At 36.4% G+C, this 25,557-nt stretch overlaps 1 protein-coding gene across 1 annotated transcript in view; it reads right to left on the bottom strand.

Annotated features, from left to right (window-relative positions):
* Window positions 1–25,557, bottom strand: part of STK3 (serine/threonine kinase 3) — a gene marked incomplete at both ends in the record, with an annotated part of 147,876 nt that overhangs the window by 26,763 nt on the left and 95,556 nt on the right. Inside the window, 2 exon segments of the mRNA XM_079533394.1 lie at window positions 16,563–16,738; window positions 25,037–25,229. Of these exon segments, the coding sequence (XP_079389520.1) occupies window positions 16,563–16,738; window positions 25,037–25,229 (369 nt within the window).

Genomic DNA, 25,557 nt, shown 5'->3' with positions numbered 1-25,557 from the left:
AAAGTTTTTGCTTTCATCTCTCTTCCAGAATGCCTTCTGGGAGTCAAATAAATAAATAAATAAATAAATAAATAAATAAATAAATAAATCCCTCTTCTTCTAAGTGCCCAGACAGGAAATCAAAAACATAAACCTGGCAGTGAAAAAGAACAAGAATTACATATTTTCTAATGTTACCAGAAGACCTGCAGCCTGATGATGGTTTTATTATTCTTTTGGTTTTTTTGGAGTGTGTGAAGTTCACAATCCGCAAACTTAAATGAGTAGTTGTTATGTAAAAAAACAAAAAACAAAAAACTATGCATTTAGATGTAGGATTCTTCAAGGAAAAAGCAAAATGAGCACAGTTCAAACCTAAACTTTCTTGTAAAAAAAAAAAAAAAAAAATTAAATCTGATGTCTCAGTCCTAGATGTATGTGACTTCGGTAAGAATGCAGACAGGTTCATTTTCTGGCTTGAGTCAAACTCTGCATGAATGACTTTAAGTACAACCTTGTACAGGTCTTTCCAACATAAAGAAATCCAGTATGACTTGAGACATAGTTTTCCAAGATGGTAATCAGTAGAAAAGACTTTTCATTAAAAGTATTAGAATAATGAAGAAGTGAACACATAGCCCTAAGTTCACAGATCCACAAGGGTATGTAAAGACAACATTAACATCTCAATAAAACCTGGTTCATTAAATCAGCCAGAAAATTCCAATTAAGCTTCTTGGAAATTTCATTCAAGAAAATCATGAGAACACTTCCAAGAGATAGCTGCACCCCTAACAAGTGCCTAAAAAGAGCAACACCTATTCTTGTTTTCCAAAACCGATCCCTGTCAAAGCGACAGAGACCTCCCCTACAAAACACAGAAGATAAAAGTTGGATAGGTCCATCAAAACACGACCCAGGTCCCAGAGAAATGTCTTGCATATCATCCTGAGAACTACTCACACAGCTCCCCAGCCTCCATTACCCAATATTATTAGGGATATCAAGAAACGGACAGTCAGCATAAGAAAGTGATATTAAATTGACCAATTCCAAATATAATCTTTTCTGTAGATCAAGAAAATCTCATGCTTCCTTGTGTGGTCATATAAATTATCAATCTGGTATGTTCTTGCCATTCTTGACATATGGAGTCTTGGATTGTTCTATTACCCTGTGGCCACAGGGGAGCACACAGTGGGATGGGGCAGTGGGAGGAAATCCATTTTTTCAACTGTAACTGCCTGTATCTGTACAAAATATGGGCCTGCCTGACAAACTTCACCAGTTGTAAGACTTAAACACCCACCAGTGTGGCTACTTGCAATCAGCCAGATGCTGTAAAACATCAAGATTACTCTAAGTGAGCTCTGATCATGATTTTGAAGCTCGCTATTCACTACAGAAAAAGGCCACTAAATGTATTCAGGCCACCTGGAAGGTCTTGAAAAGCAGGCAAGACATTATCTGAAGTCTCAGAGGAAGCTGTTGACTTAGTAAGGAGGAATTTGGAAGTAGAATTTGGAACACATGATAAGGAGCAATCTCAAGTCAGTTCTGTAAAAGGAAATTACAAACAGTGGTTTTATTAGAAATTACTAGACTGACTGTCTCTGGTAAGTGTGAGCAGTTATACAGAAAATCACTGAAGTGATCTTAACTGGAGGACAGATGGTATTTGTGCTTTAGATCACTGAGGGGGAACCAGACGTGGTGCTCTTCCCACAAAGCAAGCATCTGCAGTGGTGCCCGGTATTGAGCTCTGGCATGATGGAAGTGTTGTATCAGGAAAAGAGAAAGGTGGTATGGACCACACAGTGGGATGCAACTCTGTCCTACTGGGGGCCACTGTATGGCCAGCTGTATCTGGTACAGGGAAGCACCCTGCCTCTTCCTCCTGCTACCAAAACCTTGCCACGGACACTCAGCACTGGGAAACAAAGAGATCTTGCATTATTTAAAAGCTTAGGCAGAGCTTCACCTCCCATTTCATATGGCAAGACTTTGCTCAAAGTGGAATAAAGAGGAAACTTAAGTTAATGACATCACACTTTGTTCCAGGAAAAGTTCTGAAATCTACGTATAACTGGTGCCTTTAAGAACTTTTTATGGGATCTCAAAAAAGAAAGGGCCAACTAACTTCTGTTTTTTCAGTTGCAGACAAACCTGAATGGCATGATGTGGAAGCTGTGCTGGCTGCAGCATGACCTCACAAACAACCCTCTGGGCATTTAGAGACTTTAGTATTAGGAGAAGGCAGGGAAGATGAAAGCAGCAGCAATTAAATGGCTTGCAAGAGCACCTATTCTGAGATATTTTTATCAAATCATAATTCAAGAGAATCCCTCAACTTCCTCCTGAGATAAACCAATCTGAAATGTGAAACAAGAAATTGAATAAACCTGATTCAGAAGTCTAAACAAATAAAACCTGTTAGAATTATATAACTGAAGCAATTCTTGATATTTCCTTAGGAGTCAATTTCTTTATAAATAGATATTTCATAGGTATGTTGGTTTTTTTCCTCATCAAAATACTGCCAAGAATGACCTCTGTATTCCAAACACGATATACTTTATACACAGGAGACACTGCTAGAACTCACAGAGATTACGCATTTGTAGGCCCAAAATGTTTGAGCAAAAATGTTAAATAAAATCAATATATGAAATAAAGTAACAGTATGGCTCTCCAAAAGACCAGAAAAAAGTAAATTCAAACACTCAATAGGAAATATATTTCCAAGAGCAGTTAAAAAACTAGAAATAACTTAGGAATAGGACATCAGTGTTATTCAGCTCAGACCTCTCCTGGGGGATGTACAACAGGGCAGGACCATGGAAGTTTTCCAAAGCAAGTGTTCAAAATTCATACAGCTATGTACAAACATGTCTATGGAGCACATTACTTGAAGGTGAAACTAACTGAATCAATCATGAAAACCATTAGTTGAATGAGAAAGTCCATTTCATGGCAACGCTCCAATTAAAGCAGATGGATACAGAGGTATTGTTATGCTCATCAGGCTGGTAGTAAATCTTTCATTATTTCAAAAATCAGCTCTTTCAGTGAGTAAACAAAACAGCTGTTTCAATATAATCTTCTTCAACTTCCCACAAAAGTTGCTGGCATCAGTTCTAATGCTCTCACCATCACTTTGATAATCTACCATTTGACAAAGGGCTCCTATGGAAAATTCTCACATTCTTAACAGCAAAATTTGATACTTGAAGTTGCACACTTCTCTTAAAGCAAAGGTACTTTTACTGTAACAAATAATTCAGCATGTTATCTAGATATACAGAAGAAACTGGTCTAGTGCTCTTTTGCAGGTTTGCAAGTTCTTTCATAATTGAACATTCGTTCATACTAAAATCACATAAAATATTGACTTTTACAAAAACATTTACTATTACTTTAGGGATTAACCAACACTGGCACTTTTAACACCACAGCCATACCTAACCACAACCAAAGCATACCAAATGATGTGGTTTAATGGACAACCAGGATAGCTCGCATATGAACACAGCTCTGACTCACAATTTTGGAAAAACTCCCTTTATGGTATTTCTGTACAAAACAAAAATGCAGAGTGAAAAAAAAAAAAAAAAGCCAATCCTTAAAGACAAAGGGAAAGTACTGAATATAAAAAGAATAAATTCTGCCATTTTTAATCAGACTCAAGTACTTCTGTGGCAGGCACTTCACTCAGCTTAGTGTTACTGGAAAACTTCATGCCTCTGAAACACTTCTCCAAGGCAAGTTTTCCAAACTTCCATAAGGCTAGATACTTTACACATCACTGTGTATCCAGAGTTCTGTTAAAGCTAGCATGTGAGTTAAGGTTCAACATGGAGTTTTACAAAATATATCATCACTCTCCAAAAGGCAGAGACATATACCAGTACACACACATATGCTTAAGGAATATGTACATTTGTTTCCTCACAAACACAGGTGAATATCTGCATAATTGAGATTGCAATAATTTTATTATAGGAAGATAACTATATTTTAAATAAAACTATTTCAAACTCATTTATGCATTGCTAGATGACTAAATAGTGAATTATTATGGGAACAGAGGATAAATGAATATTTTGAAGTTCTCCAAGTATTTCAATATCTTGAATATCTAATGTGTTCATATTCTCACTTGCATTAGACATAGCCCAGATGAGCTGCTCTGTGAGAAGAACAATTTAACTAGACACAAATTCAAATGGTGGAGAGGGTCACTCTTTTAGGAATGCATATAACACACATGGTAACGCAGAATCATTGAAAGTCAACAAATAACTCAGAAGAAATGGAAAATAGAGGCAATTAGAGCTGGTTAGGCAGATGCCCACAAGAGGAAACAGAAGGTATGCCTGTTTACCATACTGTACTCTTCAGTGCACTCAGATAAATATGACTTGCTAGGACAGTATCATGAGCAAACTAGAATGCTGACTCTCAGCAGCACAGCTCAGATCAGGCTAGGGCTGGTTTCCACTCACCTGTAGAACACTGGATACACATACCAAGAAGCAGGAAGATTATCACAGCAAGAAACAGCCAACTAAAAGCTGTATAAGTTCTAAACAATTTTATTTATGTTTTAAGATCATTTTCTCCATCACTGTAACAGCTATATTTGCGTCAAAGAACTTTCATACTTCACAAGGTAAGTCTCAGCTTATAGTTGCCATAGCCCAGCTTTAGCTTACCTGTGGCTTGTACTAGTTTATATAATTCCTGTATCTATGTATTTGTGCATGTGTTAAATTTATATATGCCTGAAAGAAAATTCAATTTTATCCCTGATCTTGAGATTTCTTGTTTTAGCGTAAGAGGCCTTTTTGGCATGTACAGCAGCAACGATTCACAAGTCCAACACCTCAACGCAATGTGTATCTCAGGGCCTGCCAGCTTTGACCACGCAGCAAGACAAGCAAACTTGCTCCTCTTGCAGCAAGAAAAGGAAAGACCCTGAATCAGCCATATCTTTTCTGTCTCTATAGTACTAAGATCTAATAGGCCCAGCAGTATTGCAGCATATTTTTCTACATACTGCACAAAGCTAAAGGTTGATATACGCTTCAGGCAGGCTGTCACTTACTCATCTGCCCAGTACGGTGCAGACAGACCTGACTGAAACCGTAACCCACTGCTGATTTTAATGATAGTCAAATCTAGAGAAAGGCAATCAAAACCTAATGGTGGCATCTCTTTTCTGACATCTGGGATGGCTAAGAGTAGCAAGCGTTCTTCCCTCTCTTAGGTCCCACTCAGCAATTCAGAGGCTCCAATATTACTACAACTAAGGTGTTTTGTTGGATCCCTACTGAGTCGGAGTTACAACTAGGTCTCCACTTAAGATTTGTGCTTGGCAAGAATGTCTTTTCCTTTCAAACATGGATCACATTACAGTTGCTTTTCTCACTTCATAATACAAAAAATTTGCAATAAACTGAAAATTGAATTACACCTCTACTAACCAAACATTCCTGTTAGCATGCTGTGTTGTAGTCCACTTACTCAGAGACTGTTTTCACAATAAGCAGAGTACACTCCAGATGTCAGGTGAAGTTCACCACGCTGATTTCCAACTTAAAGCTGTTAAACAGTTTTTTGTATTGGCCATCTGCAAAATCTTCTCTCACCCATATGTTACAATAGCAACTGCCAGCAGCAGAGGCATTTCAGATAGCAATTCACTGATTAAAATTGTCAGGCTGTTTTTCAATGAAGGCATCTCAGCTCTGGAATTAATTTCTCTCTAACCTGTGGTAAAATAGAACTTATGTTTGCTGACTTCCACAACACGGAATACAGAATTGCAGAACAATGATCATGGTGTTTAGTGACAGAATCACAGAATCACAGAATTGTAGGGGTTGGAAGGGACCTCCAGAGATCATTGAGTCCAACCCCCAGCTTGACAGGCCAGCTTGAGGGCCACATGGATGTGCTAACTACTGTTTTTTGGAGGTGCACTATTTTGAGAAGCAGACAATTAGAAGGAGATGATGAACAAATGAAGAATGTGTTGAAACAAAGCTAGTAACTGCTCCATTAGGATTCAGGCAGAGCCCACCCATTGCAGAGCAAGGTAGCCCCTGCAAAGGCACAACAGCCAACCTCAGGCTCAGAAGCTCTCATTCTCTGCTAGCTACTGTTGCTATAGTAACAGCTTTTTAAAACACAGAAAACAGGTCAGGTAGTTTCAAACTAACCTCTATTTCTTATGTCTGTTTTCCAACATTGCTGTTTTGAATTAGCCCACCTCAAAGTCAACCAGCGGGCTGTTGGCAATGTCACCAGCCAGCAGAGAGGAGAAATGCAAGCTTCAGAATTACCAGGCCACAGAGATGCCCAGCAACAGGGTGCCTGGCCCAGCCACCACTCTTTCAAAATACTTCAGAAATCCACATCAGAAATTTCTCCTGTTTTCATCTCCTTTTTTTTTCTGCAAATATCTATTACTCTGCAAATTGTTTGGTTTTTTTCTTAAATTAAATGAAAGGGCACTGCTCAAAATTTGGAGGTTTAGTCTTGTAAATCAGTGAACAGTATCCTGGGGTGCATTAAAAAGAGAGTGGCCAGCAGGTCACGGGAGGTTGTCCTTCCCTCTACCCTGGTGAGGTCTATCTGGAGTACTGTATCCAGTTCTGGACACTTCAGTTCAAGCTAAGAAACTCTGAGAGAGAGTCTAGTGGAGAGGTGCAAAGATCATAACAGACATAGCGCATCTCCCTTATGAGGAAAGGCTGAGAGACCTGGGGCTGAAAGGGGATCTTATCAACCCTTACAAATATCTGAAGTGTGAGTGTCAAGAGGATGGATACCCAAACTTCGTCACAGCACTTGACACAGGAAAAAACAATCTCAGTACAGCAGAGCTCCTTGAAACCCACGAGAAGGAAGTTAGTTGGCTCAAGAAACAACAAATAAAACAGCAGAGCACGCACCAGATTACACAAATACAGCTCACTCTGCATTGTGATGAACACATTTCCACCATTTTCTCCTTTCTCCCTGCAGTTGCACTCCTGGTGGGTAGCACACGGGTGCTCACATCTCAGTGGGTAATTAGTGACATGAAATCCCAAAGGAGCAGTGTTAGCTTCATTTTTTAAATCTAATGTCTTTGTTACTTTAATTGAATCTGTCTGACTACAGGCTTACTTACAACCATCTCTTTATCTTGACTCATAGTGGTATGTTCTTATTAGTTAATGGAAACTCTTTAGAAAGACAGAAATAGCAGTGAAATTTCTAATGTTGCAAACGTAAACTAAAAAGTCCATCTCACCTTACACATTCACATCATAAGCACCACAGAGCTCTCACAGTTCCATCGCTATTAATCCATCACTACCTGGATACCTCTTATCTTTTGATAGCTACGTGTCATGTTTTTCTCACGTATGGATAGCATTAAGAACATATAACTATGGCAAGTATTAAGTAACAATTTATTTCTACTAAAAGTAAACAATAATACTGTAATAACCCAAATGACACTGCAACAACTCAGGGGATGACAGCCCAACATTACATTCCTAACATGAAGCCTTGCACTTTATATACAACAAACCACATTTTGATTTAAAAAAATATAACTTCTTTAGAATGAGCCCAAACCTACTGCAAAACAGTCTTCACAGTTGAGACTTTAGACATTGTTTTGCTTTCTCCCAAACAACATTAATGGAAATAATTTCAATATAAACCCAGTCCTATAATGTTCTTTCCTCTATCAGTGCCTATTTTGACTGTTAATTTCCAGGAATTTTCCTTTCCATACTGGAGAAAAAAAAAAAGTTTGTTTTAGAAGCACTACTCTGAAAACAGCATAAGCACTTTCTAAGCGTTCCAGTGGGATTAATGCTCAGAGCTCCGAGATAGCTCCAAACAACTCTCCCTTTTCTTTTTGCTGTATTCTCTTTGAAGATTGTCCTTTTTGACATAGGAGTTACTTTAAGAAGTCTCAAATAGAAGAGGCAGCTATCTTATTTTTACTGGTAGCGAGTTTTGGACCTAAGAGATCTTTTTGATGTGATGGGAAAGTCTGGTCTAAAGGTGTCTTCAAAGAACATTTTTTCTCCCATCCTTACTTGAAAGAAGAACATCCAGATATAAAAACAATTAACTATATTGGTCTGTAGTGACACCATGAGGGAAAAAAAAATCAAATGTGTTTATAAAAAGTTTGAATTCATATCTACAAGCACCACAGGAGGTTGATACAGTAGCATGCAGTCAAGGCTGCACAGTATGCAAAGTTCCTGTTTCACAGCTAGTAAAACCCTAATCTTGTCCATGCCTAAGCTTGTTGCTGTCCTTATAAATAAATACGTTAAATTCTTTAAAATGGTTTAAGTTAGCTTGTTTTAGTTCTCACAATTGCACACTAAAAACTGTCAGGGTTCTCAGTGTTAAGCAGTTCTTTTGGAAAAACTATAAACTATGTTATTCTGACTTCAGAGCTTTCTTAGAACACAGTTTTATCCTTGTACATCCCATTTTCATTAAGTCATTAAATTTTCTTTCTACTCTTATTATGCCTGTACAACTCCTACTCTCAACACAAATATAGATGTGCATGAAACAAAGATCTTTATGTAGATGCCATACAAGGGATAATTAATCAACATACCAAAGATAAGGAGATTTTGTTTCTCAGTGGTAAATTTGCATGATGCTTCCATAGAAATGACACTGAAGAATTCTGCAGAAGTACACAAAGTGGTACACACACCTCTTTGTGTCAGCGTTCAGTCTGGGCGTCAGACATTACACACAGAGATGTGATACACTGTCCTGTCATTAACAGTGATTTATGCAACATGGAAACAATTTGGATTAAATACCTCCCTGCTTAAAGCCACCAAAAAACAGAACACAAAGATCTGAAACTGAACTATTTTGATGCACAAAAAACAAATCCTCTAAAACTTCTTCAGCCTTTCTATGCCACCTAAGGATCCCAAAGAGGTGGATTAGTACAGACAGCCAGTTATTGAGGTAACAAGATGTTACTTTAAACCAGCAGTGCTGCTCCAGCTTCTCAGTTCCTCTCATTTCTTTCACTTGTTCTCTTCAAACTACACATGAATTGCAGGCACACTGTATAATTAATTTATACACTTGGATTATGCTGCAGACTATCCTTGCGCTAATGAGAAAAAAACAGTTTTTTGACCTTATCGGGTGTTTGAATGTAGACTCTTTGGGGTAAAGTAGTTTCATTCTTAACTATATACCAAGAATTAGAAAATTGGTTGAAAAATAAATCTTGAAGTGTCTTCTCAGTAGAAGCTGTTTTCTAACAAAAAAAAAATAAGAATTACATTGCACACTGAAACTATTAGACGTGATACAAACACAAGGACAGCAATGATGCTTTAAATTTTCAGGAGAGAAAACGTGGTTCAGTGAATCTTGGCTGAAATTTTTTAGAGGCAGACTCATGTTTGGGAACGCTATTTGACTTTTAACTATGAAAACTGTCAAGGTTACCCAAGGTCTAGCTCCTCCAAAATACTGAGACTTCTAATAAACAAATTAGGCATGTCAATATTTTTGAGTACTTGAGTTTGTAATGACCTATGTGCTCTCAAACTCCAGCAGTAGCTTAAAACCCCTTAGGACTTACGGTTGCTGGAGACATGACAGGATGAAGTCACCTACAACAGTCCTCTGCTCCAAGCAGACTTCACCAAGACTGCTCCTGACATGTTTACCTGATCAGATCTTGAACACCAACATCAGCAGCAACTTCTGCAACCCTCTGAGCAAACTGCTGTAGTACTTTGCTATCCCATGAGATGTTCTTGCTATTCAAATACTTTGGTGTAATTTAAGACTTCCAGTTCTTGTTCTCAGAGGATGTATGAATGATAAGTAAAAATACATAACTTTGTTATTCACATCAGAATGCAAAAAAGATTTTTGGCCTAGAGAGGGTCTTCCATGCACTTTTAAGGTAGAAAATTCCTATGAGCTTTGGCATGTAGTAAGATATACCTTCCAAAACTGCCCAAGTATGGTGCCAGCCCTTTGACATTAATTATTTAGTGATCAGAATGACAACTTTTAAATAATCCTACCATTTAAGACAAATAGAAAGGATGGATTCTGTTTACTAACTAATTTATTTATGTATAGCACCAAATTCTTAGGCCTGGTTCTCAATTACTCTGCAATAATGAGGGAAGGGACATACTCAAAGAGATAGGCTCCTAAATTCAATATCAGTTGGAGAAACACTGTTCACATAGTAAATTCCCTTATTCTGTTGTTGAAATAATTCTCCTTTTGTGGTTAGACTACTCAAGCAGGATTTAACTAAATCAGCCAGTATTTGACTTGAAGAGTTTAAAAAAACCCCACAAGTTTAATAGGTTGGTCTGTCCTCTTTGCGTATGGGAAAAAATAAAACAATAATATATTTTTAGTCTACACATCAGGCCAGTGCAACCTCCCATACTGAATGCCTGCAGGGCTGTATGATGCAACCACAGATAGCATACAAACTATCCACACCGGATTCCTAATACTGACAGCACTCTGAATTATTCCCCACATCTTTTATTTTTCTAAAAGACAACTCACACACCAGAAGTGTCTGTACTGGCCTTCTGTTACAAGAGGCTCAGAAAATCTCCTCCGCTGAGGTTTGCACTCTCTTCATGAAACAACAAAGATAAAGCACATTACATCTATTACATTCAGTATACAGTCTGTTGTCTGTTAGCTGCCTCTGAGCTGAAATGAGTGAAATTCCGCACAGAGATTAACTGCCAACATCAATAATACTTTTAATAACTGTGACCTGGCAAATGATTTTCTGTTTACCTCATCTACAAACAGTACCTATAGACCCAGACACCTAAGTTTCCTATTCCCTCAGTTAAGAAAATGCATGCATCTCTCTGCTCTATGATGTTCTTCCTGTCAGCATCTGAAAATGCTACATGATATTCATGCAACTAATTAAAGACAAAGCAAAATGAATGTACATTAATACTTCATTTAAAATTTTCTTTTAACTCAGAGGAGGATTTGAAAGGGTTGAAATTAGAGGAAATACATTCAACCCATAAACTAGAAAGAAGATTATATCAAATTAATTCATCTTCTGCTTAAATAAAATCAGACTAAAGCAGCCAAGATTTTGGCCAAAGAGATATTTCCAATGAAGTGAACTCAAACTAGCTTTATAAATGAAGTTTTTATTAAATTCTTTATGGCCTCCAGTCATATTAGGATGTTTCATTTATGTGAATCGTCACATTATACATTTCCAAATGGTAAGTACTCCGTATGAGCAATATTATTATTTCACCATGATTATATTCTAATGTATTTGATCTGGTTGAAACTCAAGGAAATATTCTGCCTAGGGTAACAGATGGCTTTTAAAATTTTTGTTGCTATTCCAGAATCTTTAAGTCACCCAAAATGCATCTACTTAAACATGATGCTGTAGATACTGCAAAACATGATCTACATGTTCACTGTTTAATATTTAACAATCTGGATACTATTCTTGTTTGGAAATAATTCTACTAAAGACAGAAATCATTACCCTATCATTGCTACAATAAATAAATTTGCCTTTTAACATTTTATCATCAACATTTTAAAACAAAAAGTATTATTATTATTATTTTTAATTTAAAGTGAAATAATAGATTGAATCAGTGCAAGTGAACTTGAGCACCTGAGCATCATCAACTCAAGTTATTATCAGTTAGATATTACTTCATTGTAGTTCATGTAAATGCTTTGTTAACATTGTGTCCCAAGCTAACACAATACACCTTACAAAGGGGCAGGAGGTTTTGCAAAGCTATGGTGTATCTTTATGAGACCTCAAATGTAATGATATCATAATACAGTACAAATGTAAGAAAGAGGTTAATTCACAATATGTAAGCATAGCACACTACTCTTGAAAGTTAACATTTTTCCCCACATTAAGTTTCAAACAAGTTTTCCTTTTTAAAAGTTCACCATATTTGTTGTGAAAATTCTTATATAATGCTCATTTAAAAAAAAAATACTCAGACAAAAGCTATATATAAAACACACCACAAACACTGTAAAAAGCAAAAGGATAAATCTGAGCAATCTGCTTCAATGACACCTTTAGTTATACTCATTTAACACATGCTTCCCTCCAGCATGAACATAGCTGATGGAAAACCACCTCATCCAAAGAAAAAACTACCATACCAGGAACAGGCCAATGCCTACCATCTATTAAAAAAATAATTGTTCTTAAAAGGACTGGTAATTCAGGTGGCCAAAACAAGCACCACATCATTCAGCCTAATTCGGTACTCCATTCCAAACAGCTGCCTTGTGAGCTGCAAGACAGAAAGACCAAAAGTTGGCCCATTCAGCAGTTAAGCTTCATTACGAAAAGCTGTTTATATATCATTCACACTGCCATAAATAACATCACTACTTATTCAATGACACGATTCCACTTCTCTTCACAATGAGCAGTTTCTTGTTGACATCAGGTTTGCTGGGAATAAAACATCACTTAAACCCAAATAAAACTGAGTAAATTAAGAGCTGGAAATACTGATTTCATTTCATCATTTTCTGAATGCCTTAAAAACAAGGAAACATAAAATGACTGCCTGTATTCACAAGTAATCACTGAGAAAGACAATCCGCAATGATCTTTGAGAGTGTAAAGTATAGGCTGAAATTTAGTAAAAGCTGACGTTCAAACAAACACCGGTTTCTTTTTGTAACATTTAAATCCAGAGCTTGAGCATTCCTTTTTTGAAATGCCAAACTGAACAAAATGTTCACAAACATTTAACCAGAGATACATTTATCTGAGAGTTGCTGATATAGAAGATCCATATTTTGAGGTTTCCAGAATTTACCATGATACAACATGAATAGGTAACAGAATAAATGAAAGCTAAAATTAAAAAAAAAAAAAAACCTATAAAAATTCCTATGCACAGAAAAATAAAGCATTGAAGAATATAGATATATTTTTTTAAAGAGCTTGGAAAAAAATATAGAAAGCAACAACAAAAGAAAGAAATAAAAAAACACCCACATCTCATCCATGGAAAACAGCATCTTAGCCTTGAAGCACACAATTAGGGCAAATTTGGAATAGCATAATATTCTACTATCTATCTACAGATATACTATATATGCTATTCCAATATATATATTCCACCCACATATATAGAGAGAGGTCACTATTCAGTATCAAAATTAAATCTCATGAGAAGTTATTTATAATATATCTGATTCAATACAATGCTAAACTTGAAGACCTGCAGTGAAAACTTGTTCCTCATCAATTCATGGAACGTGACATCCATAACCAGCACAGACTGATCAAGAGACTGAAGGCCAGCAGGACTAACAGTCGACAGGAGAGAGATGGATCTCCCATATGGCATTTGTGAAAAAGAAATATGAGCAGTTTTTGACTTTCGAAACAGATGGACTTCAATAGTAAAAAAACAAATCCCAAATACATACTTTCAGAGTGAAAGAACGTTGCTGACATTTCTTATTTTAAAACTCAGATTGGTGACCAGAGCATCTTATTTTCTTGGACGAACCTTCTATTTTAATTGGCAAGTAGATTTTAAAACACTCACATCAGGACAGAAAACTATGCCCACACAAAAACTTTCAAACCAGACTTAGCGCTAAATTAATTTTGCATTATTTTACACTTTCATTTATCCAAATTATAATTTCCTGCATAATTTATTTACATAATCTAAAAATGTTAGCAAGCATGTAAGGCCATTATATCTGCATTACATGTCTATTTAAACAAAATTAAATAACCATTTCTTATTTTATCAAACAGTAAAATACATCAGTAATAGGATAAAATAGAACTGACAACTAACACAAATACATCCTTTGGCCTGAAATATTATCTCCTCAGGTCTCATCTTATACACACAGATGAGTAAATCAATTATTTGCAGGGAACTATAAGGATTATTCCTTCTTCCTTTTACCTCGAGTCTCCCACCAGTTTCTCAACAGTAGTTTTCCTTCTCCATTTTATGCCACAGGAGACCCACATGCTAATTAACTTTGAAGTCTTTCCAAGTGATACACACAAATAGCTGTTCTCAGCATGGCACTGCTGTCAGTCTGCCAGGGCTCGCAGGTAAAGCCAGCAGTAGCATGCTATGCGTGGCTTGCATGACCACGTGGTTAGGAAAGCTTTCTTAGAGTAATGGTGTCATTCAGCATACAAGTTTGATGATCTCCAGCTTACAGAGCTCACCTCCCCTTCCTCATAGGAAGACAGAATTGCAGGAAATTGTGTTAGCATTAAGCTTGATTTTTTTCATTTAGACCTTTATCCTAATGTATTAATCCCTTCTTTAAATAAAATGATGACTGCAAGCATCTAATGTCAGGATCCCTTCCTAGATCCCATTAAGGATAATTCCAACCAAAATAGAAATATTTACTAGGAAAAGTTTCCATTATTTATCCTTTCAATGAATCATTTAGAGACTTTATGCCAGCAAAGGCAAACATTCATGTTCATCTTACAAAAAGTGGACAATATATTATGCATGCTGCCCGCTGATTTAGCCTTTCAGAAAGTCGCTCGTAGGTCGCTTATCAATAATGCCACTCACTGTCTAAAAGATAAATAGAAGTCCTTCTAGAATGTATGAATAAATAATATTTGCCTATGGTTCAAACCAGCAGGCTGTTAAAACCAGTGTGCTGTGTGACATCACCTGGCAACACATGCTTCAGAGAAACATATTCGTTAGTGGTCTGCTCTGAAGCAGGACATCCATTATTGATGAGTCTTCCTGAACTCTTTCTTAGGCTGACTTACCTATGGAAGTATTTGGCTTTTGTTACATTTAAAACAAAATCCCTCCAAGACTGAGTACATACATTGCGCTTGCAAACAGTTATTACACTATTTGCTCCAATATCAGAATAATTTTGTAGTGACAAGCCTTTCAGCGCTGCCTGCCTCTTCAGAGAGTCAAGGACAAATCACACATTGTACAGCTTCTGAGGTCCTTCATGTGCCAGTCATACTAAAACTACCAGCAATGTCTGCCTATCACACACTACACACATACTTCTGAAAATAAGACCTCCTCGGGGCATGGTTCTAGGACAAACTTATTACAAGAAAACTGGCATGTATAAGCAATACCAACGAGCTATTATGAAGATTACTCATGTGCAAATTATTCATGATAAGCACTTACAAAATCAGGATCAGCATCTACAAAAAAATCATTTATACTTGCATTTCTCAGTAAGTGATGGAAAAGACAGAATAAATCTTCAATTGTTCTAAGGGCAATTTTATTGCCACTTAGAGAACAGTCACTTTCCAATGACTAAAGAAAGTAATTGTTTTGTTCAATTATCAAGAAGATGAATATTATATTTTAGGGTTTAAAGAAAAGCCTAAAAAGCCCACCCAAACTAAAATCTAACTCAATCAAAACTCTCTGGCAGCAACAGCTTGTACTGTGCTGTTTAACTGGCTTTACTCCAGTAGCTTAAAATTTAAGGAGTCAGCTTTATGTAGAGATGCAGTAAGTGAAAACTGGAAAAAAAATCCCACACCTACAGCTGTCACCTAAAATTAAACACAATGTTTTTCTCCAAACCCCAAGTGTACTTTCAAAAAGGTGCCATGTGATCACAGTTAGCTACTGCACTGCAGTGAAGAACATGTATAAGTTACAGCAGATAAACTAAATTCTTTCATTAACAATGCTAAAAAATAAGAAAAAAATGTAAGAAAAGTAAAAAAAACAGGTTTAATCTCTCCAACTTTCAAAACAGGAGATGCTTACACTATTTTGAGAGTATCCTAAAATTAAGGTGTACTTATAGATAGCTTTTTTTTTTCTTTTTCTTTTTTTGCTTGTGTTATAATTTGTAACATAGGGGAAAAAAAAACAACCAACAAAGAACCATAAATCAAACAAACAAAAAAAAAACCATATTTTGGACGAGAAGGAAAAAATGCCCTTAAATAGATACTCTGGTGTTAAGTACAAAAATTCCATGAAGAGAGGTACGTGTTATTGGAATAGCATCAACAACTTGGCTTATGCAAAATAGTAAGTAATCTTGACCACCTCAGAACAGATGGACTTGATGTCTCCACCTATGTTCAAATGCTTATTGTCTCACTGAGATATTCACAAAACATGACAATATTTCACACCTGTAGCAATATTTTTAAATAGAACTGTTAGAAATAGAAATTTAAATAGAAATTTGAAAGTTTTTATAACACAAGTTGTAGAATCAAAAATACTTTTTACTAAAAAACCTGTACTTATAAACATGTTTATTTATAGTGTCATATAGCACCATGTATTAGAAAGGTCCCCAGTTCCGTAAATACACTTACTGCACAGCCAATATGAGATCTGAAGATTAGATAATTGGATAGTATTCTTGAAAGATTACTTATTTTCCTTGTATTAACATAGTTATAAAACAAGAATAACTATTTTGGCACATATAAAATAAACAGCACGTACCAAAGCAAACAATAAAAATGTACTTACAAAATCAAAATCTCCATCTTGAGGGACTTTCCAGTTATCAGGGAAAACATTTTTAGATATGTGGTAAGGTTCATGCATATTCTGATTACAGTTTTCAGGGCTTTTATTCTTAGAATCTTGTTTATCAAAGTAGTCCATGAAAGAAGGTCTTTGCACTTGAGGTGAAGTAGCATTTCCTTGGTTGAAAGAAAAAAAGAAAATAAGATGAAATAATTTAAAGAAGTAAGGTTTACTGTAGTATAAAATTAACTCAATTTACTAAATTTCTTGGAGTTTACAGAGTCTAATACAGTCATCTGTATGTGGTGCAAGCCTCCACTTGTCCCCTGAGGATCTCTGGCATAAAAGATCATAGCCGAAGTGCGATATATTTGTAGCAAGATGCAATGTGGAGAAATGCTCAAGACATTTCAGAGCTGCACACACTGATAATATTAGAAGTTACTTCATGTGATATCTATTTGTTGTTATAGAAACTGAATAACACAAGGTGCTAAGCATCCCTCTGGGTGCTGAATGCCCTTAACTTTAAGGCCTAGTCCACATGCACTTGCAGTAAAGTAACAGAATACTGTGCAGAGTACTGCAGTTTCACAAAAGATGGGACTCCGATTTAGAAGAACTTGCAAAAAACAGCCACACAAACGGTGTCTAAATGCTTCTTAATCAAACTTGTTGCCAGTTTGTCATTCTTAGCATATCATGGGATCACACTTTCCAGATGGCTGTAAAGCACCCATCTTTATGGTGTGGAAACACTGCAGGATTTTTGTCATTGGCTACACAGCTGCAAGAGCTTTATGAAGCAGATCAAGACCAGTGTGAGCCCCCGGTCTGTTATCCTTTTCATGAAAATAAACTAAAAAAATATATTTATCTACAACCCTAAATGATTTGGATTTGTTTTCATTTGTGGGATTTCAAAATAAGTTCATTAATAAACAGAACAATAAATAAAACATAAGAAATGTTTTAGTAGTTCTACATAGCTGTCTCCTCAGAGACTATATTCTGCATAGCATTATGATTCATGAAATGCATACTTACTTACAGTATAATCCTCTCTACATAGAGTGAAATTAAATATGTATTTACAAGTAAAATACAAAACAGGAAGGAAAATATAAATAACCAAGTTGAAAAAATGCAGGGAGGACTATGCCCTTTAATTATAAGCATAATAAAAGAATTAGGAATTTTAATATGAACTACTTGTTTTAAAAAGAGAAAAGGACTAACACTGGAAGACTATTTTTGAGCTAGTTTTTAGCACAAGCACTGGGACTTGCTTATCTGCACATTTGGCCTTACTTTTGTTTTCATTAATTCATCAGATGTTTATTCCTCCACTTTCACCTCTTGCCTCACCATCTTTTCCTGCGATAACCCATTCCCTCTGTATGGGGCTTTAATATTCAATCTAATTTTGCTGCATGATGAATAGCAATCCTTTTTCATTAATCCATTTCGGTGCTGCTCTTTTTCATGGCATGTTGATTTATCCTTTTGTTTCTGCCAGAACAGTTTCTCCTGGGTTTCTGAATGTGTTTTTTCTGCCTTGCCTTTTATCCTAGACTTTACTGCACAGAGCCCAGTTGCTACTCTTCCACCCCATGATGATTCTTCCATTCAGTCTGCTACATTTCCATACAAATCCCATTTGTCCCCCCAGCCCTCCCCATTTTAACCACATTTTCTTTCAGTTGCTACCATATTCTTCTCTGATCCTACATCTCAGTTTTTTCTACTCACTATTTTCTATTTTATTTTACTTTATGGCAATTTCCTATACAAAAATACTCCGGGAACTAAACTCCAGCTTGAATTTAGCAGACTGCACAGCAGTTATCCTTCTCCAGAAGCTCCCGGGTGTGCCCAGATTGCCTGAATGAGGTTTATGGATCACTGGACTACGGAGCAGTGGATAGGATAAGGAGGAAACAGCAGGAATGCCAAACAATACAGAAATAAGTACTAATGGGCAAAAATGGAAGAATCCATTTTTCAGCAAAGCATAAATTCAGAAAACAGATTCAAGAGAAAGTATAATATGTGGGGAGGTAAAGGGGATAAAAACAGAATACAAAGCACATTCTTGACAAAATATTTATTATTAGAATTTCTATTTATTTATTACTTGCCAAATACTGCTACAAATGCATGAAAGTATTTTTATCAAAAAGGTAGGACACCACACTGAGGACCTTTCATGTTTCAGTTCTTTCTTCTGCAGAGATCACTGTATGTGAGTTTCATCCTTAAAACATACTTGTAAATAAGATTAACAGTGTCTCTGCTAGAAACACTGAAGTACCACATTGTTGGCCCAATCTGTTGGTCTTAGAAACATGCTGAAACTGAAAGAATTCTGACAGGGAAAACTAATTCTAAATAGGCATTTCAAAGTAAGAAAGAATACACATTCCACTCTAATGCAATTTCTGATCAAATTCAATTGATGTCATCTATAAAAAAAAATGTCTTCATAGTGATATATTTCCAACAGTGAGATATTAACATTAAATTGATTTTAAATTCCTTTAGAATCCCTTCAATAAACTATTATTACTGTCTACGAATAATATAGTAAGTGAAGATCTGTTCCCCTGAAATTCAGGATCTATACCTAACTATTTTTCTCACTCAAGTTCTTCAACTTCTCCATCTTATGGTCGCTACAGCCAAGTTGCCATTGACTATCAATCCCAACCAGTTGTACCTTGCTTGTGAATAGTAAATCAGCTGTGCATTACCCCTCTTCAGTTAATCCAGTATGAGTATCACAAAATGATCTCTGATGCTCTCCAGGAGACTCCCGAATTTCTTGCATTTCACTGAGGTGCCCCTTCCAGCTGATGTTAGGAAGGTGTAAATCCCTGTGACTGACCACTAATCCCCTGCAGTGGGAGAAAATTCAGACGATGGGCAAGGGCAATGTGCCCACAATGTTAAGGGAAAAATGCAGGGTTTCGTCACACTTTGAAGCTGCAGGGAGTAGCATAGGGTACAATCGCAGTTTTTTGTTGCAAAAAAAAAAAAAAACAAACAATTTTTTTGTTGCAAAAAAAACCCTTAACTTCATCTCAACACAAAGAGAAGACTAATTTTTGTTTCGGGTGAACAGTTACACCAGCTGGTGATGTAAATATTTATCCCTGAGTTCATTAAACACTGTATACCTCCCCAAGTTATATACTCCTTCCATACTGCTCTGGCTATGTATGTATCTCAGGCCACCACTGACTTTAAAACTGAACAACTAACAAACTAACTTCAAAGACAGCATCTCTAGCTTGAGCTGCCTGTAACCCATGTAATCCTTCCCAGCAACTGGGGACATCTAGTGTCAAGAGAGTGAGTGTAAAACAGAAACACACTAATGGTGATCATCTTGTTACTCTCAATGAACTACACACAGCTATTCCAATGTTTGGATGAGCGTAACTCACATTTGCATTATGATTTCAGCATATTTTGTATCAATTCTAAATCAAAAGTCCCACATAACATCCAATATCTTCAAATAAGTAAAATTGCTATTAAACATTAGACAAGAACCTGATCAGAGTCTATTGGACTCCAATACTCCTACATTAAAACAAAACCAAACCAATAAGGTCTGTACTCCAGAGACTTCCTCAAGTAGTTTCAAGGCCTTTTCCACCTCCTACACCTGTCCAGGTGGTTTGCATCACAATCTGCAGGTGCAGAACAAGTTCCTTCCCAGCAGACAGGGGCCTACATCTCTTAGGGAAGTGTCTCTAATAATTTCCTGTTTCTTTTGTTTGCAAATCTACAGAGGAAAAGCTTTCTGTTTTTGCCTAAAGCCACAAGTTTCTTAGCCTTCCCTATCCTGGCAATCTCCATCTACTTGACCACCATTTGCTTAGACCAGAGCAGCTGGGAGTCTACCAGAGAACTAAGAAATGCATCTAGGGAATGTCTGACTGCAAACACATACCTAACAAAGTAGTCATTACTGATTTTGCAGTTTTCATACCAGTGACTTGCATACCCAAGCCAAGTCTCATTCAATATATAGGGCAGACAGCTAAGGGGAAAAAATGAAAGTATAAAATTGTCATTTCTTAAACTATTTAGAATTCCATCATCTAAAAGAAGATTTTTATTTGCTTTACACTATACTTTGTAATCAGTAATTGCAACTGGTATTTAAGTGGAAAACTCAGGTACTTTTCAACCAGAGAAAGCCTTCAGATTTTTTGAAGAGTCTATGAACTCAAGTTTAAAAGCTTTATATGGAAAAAGTTTTCTGCACAAAATATTTCTTTTCTACCTGAGAATGGGACTTGTAAAATTACTTTAATAACTTCAGATCTATTTTTTCCACCTTCTGGAGAAAGGGGAAAAAAATTAAATGAAAGTCCTGTTATAAACTCACTACTCTGCTCCAGCTGAGTGAAACTTTATTTCTGCTTTCTGCAAAACAAAGAAAATCCATGTTAAGCCAACATTTTGCAACAGTTCTTGATCCAACATGATCTTGACAGATCCAACAGATCCTGAATTGCCAACATTGTTTTTTCTTTCAGAAAGATCCCATTTGTAAAACCTACTCCCACTAATGGAATAAACGAGCAACTTAATTATCAATTACAGAGGAGGTCTCCAGCAAGCATAGAGACATTTATCATCTTTTTCTCTCGCTTGAACAAACTACATCAATGAAATACCAATGCCCAGGCTAAAGTACTGCTGAAATCAACCCATAATTAAGCTTCTTTACTGGGTTCTTATAAATTCATAATTACTCCATTCAAACTAAGACATCCTAATTGCCAAAAGAAGGAAGACAATTTTTAAGAATTGTTTTTAAAATGCAAGAGAGATATTTAAAGATCCAAAGAGCCTCTTTTACAGATGAGATAATTCTCCAGAGATAGTAAGTGAAGCACTAAAGAGATAATTAGAGAGGTATTGTCTGAATTAGGTTGTTGAGTAATTTTAAAAGCCGTTTATGAGAACATTTGAGAAACCAACATGGAATAACTAACAGTGCTACAGGAAAAAAGTCACGCCTTACTAACTTCTATTAGCACAGTTATTCTTTTCTGTTACTATAGGAATGCAGAGGGGTATTATACTGACATCTCTTGACAGGATTTTCCAAAAGTGCTAAAACTCCACAGTAGAGAATGAGACTGATGTTATGAGCCCTCACCATAAATGCAACAGTCATTCATTCTTGTAAATGAGAACGAGCTATTTCTTAACTATGAGAAATAAGTGTACAACAGAAAACTTTCCCAATTCAGAAACATCTTATAATGAAGGCTTGATTGAAAAGAGCTACCTCTGAGACTCTAGTTTATACTATGAATTCCACTCTTAATACTGCCTACACACTATTCTGCATTATCTAATAAATGCATCTGTCCAAGAAATTGTTACGTGGAAACTTGTTCACATCTACAGAGGTAGACGAGTACAGGAGGTACATGAGTCTAGCCCATAGTGAGGCTGTTAAGAAGTCCTGGGTCATAGGTTGTTATTGAAGATGAAACAAATAAAACTTACAAACAGCTTTTTCTTTTAAGTTAAAAAGCAACTGTGGGACCATACTCATAAGTATGTACTTCACTTAACCAAGTGGTCAGCTCCTGTTACAAAGATTGACTTCTATGGCACTAACAGCTCTTAAACAGGATGGATTTTAATCACTAAGAAATTAATTAATAAAATCAACTCTCATGAATTTTACTTTCAAATTCTTACACTGGATATGTAACTGGTAGTGCTACCTGCCATCAATCCCAATCTTTCTTTGACTCCACGTTAAACTGCCCAAATTTAACTCCGTCCTCCTGCATCTCTGTACTCTGCATTGTGTTTCCTTCTGTTAGGTACATACTGCATCATCTCTGCTCACAGCACACACAGGCACACGAAATAGGAAAGCATAAATGTTATTTATTGCTAGGCTGTATGTGGTATGTTAGGGTAGGATAACAGACCTCTTTGTTCCAAATCCCTGTTTTATTTGGGCACAACCCAGTATTTGTGAAAAAAATATATGCATGTTTTTAATTATTTTCTGTCATGGCTCCCAGAGGCTTCTAAGCATGGGCACTTATAAAAAAAATTATTATTGTTTCTTATTTTGTTCTTGAGCAGAGGAACAAAAGACAGAGGGAAACAAATGCGAAACTAAACACAAAAGCATTACAAAAACATTTGTCATAAGTATTTTATGTCTCTAGGAAGGAAATCAAGTCCCTCTCCCTAGTTAACTAAGTTTATTTATCCACACTGCTTGCAAGTGTTTTGTTATTCAAAAGTATTGAAGAGCACTTTCAAGCTACCTGTTCTGCTGTATTACTATTGAGTTATGCAAACAACTAGGAAAAGCCCGCTGTGCCCACTTTGCCTGTAAGGGTACGCTGGAAAAAGCAAACAAACACAGAAATCTTGTATCACTGTCAAGCACAAAAGAGCACAGATCTGGGTCCTCTCTCAGGGAGAGCAATGATTTGCACACTGTCACATTCCCAGTGACATTGCTTTAGTGACCTGCTATTGCTCCTGCTCCAGTCCATATGAATCACAGAAGCAAAGGAAAAGCAGCTAAATTAGACATGGTTAATATTTATCTACAGCTGAGAGATGTGGGTGCCCTATTCTTGAATTACTTTTAACTTTTAAGCATTGGACATCTAATGCAAAACACAGTCAGTTCAGTGTGCAAGTGCAGGAACCCAAACCTGCCCCTGTCAGATGGATGAGGAAACCATCACTTGCCATCATGTTGTTTCCAGAGTGCCGACTTTTCTTCCTTACTGTTACAGGTACCAAGAGAGTCAGCTACAGGGAAGGAAGGGGAGAAAGCCTGCTGTCTCAGAGATTACATTCTTCTGTTTCATGAGATGTAAGAGCAAGCTTAATAACTACACTAATTAACCCTCAAGGTACAAAAAGGCAATTCCCTTTCTTAACAGGAATTGCTACCAAAAGCAATTCAATTTGATTCTTTCGTTTATTTATTTAACTTTCAGCAACGTAAGAAACTAAAAGGATAAGAGATTGCAGTGCAAATGGAAAGGCATTTTTTTAAAATTTGTTTGGCATACTAACAGATATTCCCCCTCAGCACATAGAAAAATGGCATGGATAGTTACTAAAACTTATGTGATTTGAAAGGCTGCATGGAAACTGCCAAAGTCCCCTGCTTCATAATAATCTCATCATAGGAATTATTTGCTTATAATATCTTATAAAATTATATAATATCAAGTATTTACTATCACTACTCTGTTCCTTAACTTGTTGAAATGTGTTAGTTTAAGATCACTTGTTCTAATCCCCCCTTACCCTCACAGTTTAACAGGTAAATACTGTATCAGCACGAGAACAAATTAAAGCATGCACTGTTTACATGAAGTGAACCATCCTGCTTAATTTAAATACTAATCAACAGGTTTATATCCTTATTGCTAAGAACACTGAAGAAAAAAGGTCAACAACAACAGAAAAAAAAATAACAGGGAAGAAAAAGCAGAAATGAGCAGATCTTCCTCTCCTCCCAGTTTGCTGTACATTCAACCACAAGGTTTAAATGCACCTGATTTACACTTCCAAATAATCTTTCCAACCAAATTACAACAGGCTTTTGCACACAAACAGAAATGCATTCTTGTTGGATATAAATTATTCAACAAATTTATTTAAACAATAGCCTGGAGTTAAGCATTATATTTTGTCTCACAGAATCAAGCACTAAAGCTACAGTATCACCTATTGATGCTGCCCTTTAAAATGAATGGATAAACTTAAATTCAGTGGGAAGTCTCCAGCCAAGTAACAAACAGATCAAAAGTAAACATGTATGTTCACTGTATAACAAACACATTATACACGTCTCAGTCTAACTGACAACTTCCTCTTTTAAAACACTCTTTTCCTCTCTTTGTTATATAATCTTTCACACCACTGAAGTTGATTCTGACTTTTTAATTTATTTCAATGTGTTTTGGCCATTCCCTTAAATTAAGCATTACTAAATGAAATTTTAACACATGACTTTACAAAATAATTTTGCAGCAAGATCTGCAGTACTGACTGCTGAATCCATGGAGAGTTGCAATGAGTTTCCAGGAACACTGACACTGAAACAGCACCTTCCCACACAATCGCACCACTTGAGTATAGTTCCTTGGAGCGGCTCCAAATGGATGCAGGACAGGAGGCAAAAAGCAAGTGACAGGGAATTCACAGTAGGCTAATTTCTGAGTCCTCCAGAAAGGCTCAGCAAAATACCAAAGCTACTTGTAGTACTTTGAATCTCCCACTATAGCTGCCCTTTTTCAACAAAGTGCATTCACAGAAACAAACAGCCCTCTCCCTGACTTTTAACCACTGAGCTTGATTCTTAAAGGACACTGATGATACAATGTTCTCACAGAAGATGAGATAATGCATTATTAACAGAAAAGGAAAGTAATAAAAAAAACCCATACTTTTCATGGTCCCATCTTCCTCTTCATCATCGTCACTATTTATTACCATGGTCCCCAGGTCTGACTCTAGCATGGTACTGTTGTGTTCAATCATTGTCTGAGCGCCTTCACTCATCGTGCTTGTGGCCCGCATGGTACTAGCACTCTCTGAATTGGTCTTCACCATGGTGTGCGAGTCCAGCTCATCTTCATCCTATCAAGAAACACTGGTCAGAATGCAGCAGAGCATTTCAGAAAACCAAGTTAAGAAGCAATAATTTAGATGCTTATTCATTGTTTTTTTTATGTCTTCACACGACCTAGCTATAGTGCTAGATTAGCAGGCTTAATAATACTAAAAAACATGAAACAAAAAGGCACTCTATAAAAGTAGAAGAAAAAACCTTATCCCATCTGCCAGCTGTACAGCAACATCGATTTATCAGAAATATGACCCACACACTCACTTTTGCACCCAGCTTTGAATATCTCACTGATCTTCTGGACTCCGCATGCTTCTCCGGGACTGAAAATCAGTAACA

This window comes from Tetrao urogallus (genome assembly GCF_951394365.1).
Source record: "Tetrao urogallus genome assembly, chromosome: 3".
NCBI lineage: Eukaryota > Metazoa > Chordata > Aves > Galliformes > Phasianidae > Tetrao > Tetrao urogallus.
The sequence above is the reverse complement of the archived record's forward strand: the minus strand, read 5'-3'. Positions and strand labels throughout refer to the sequence as shown.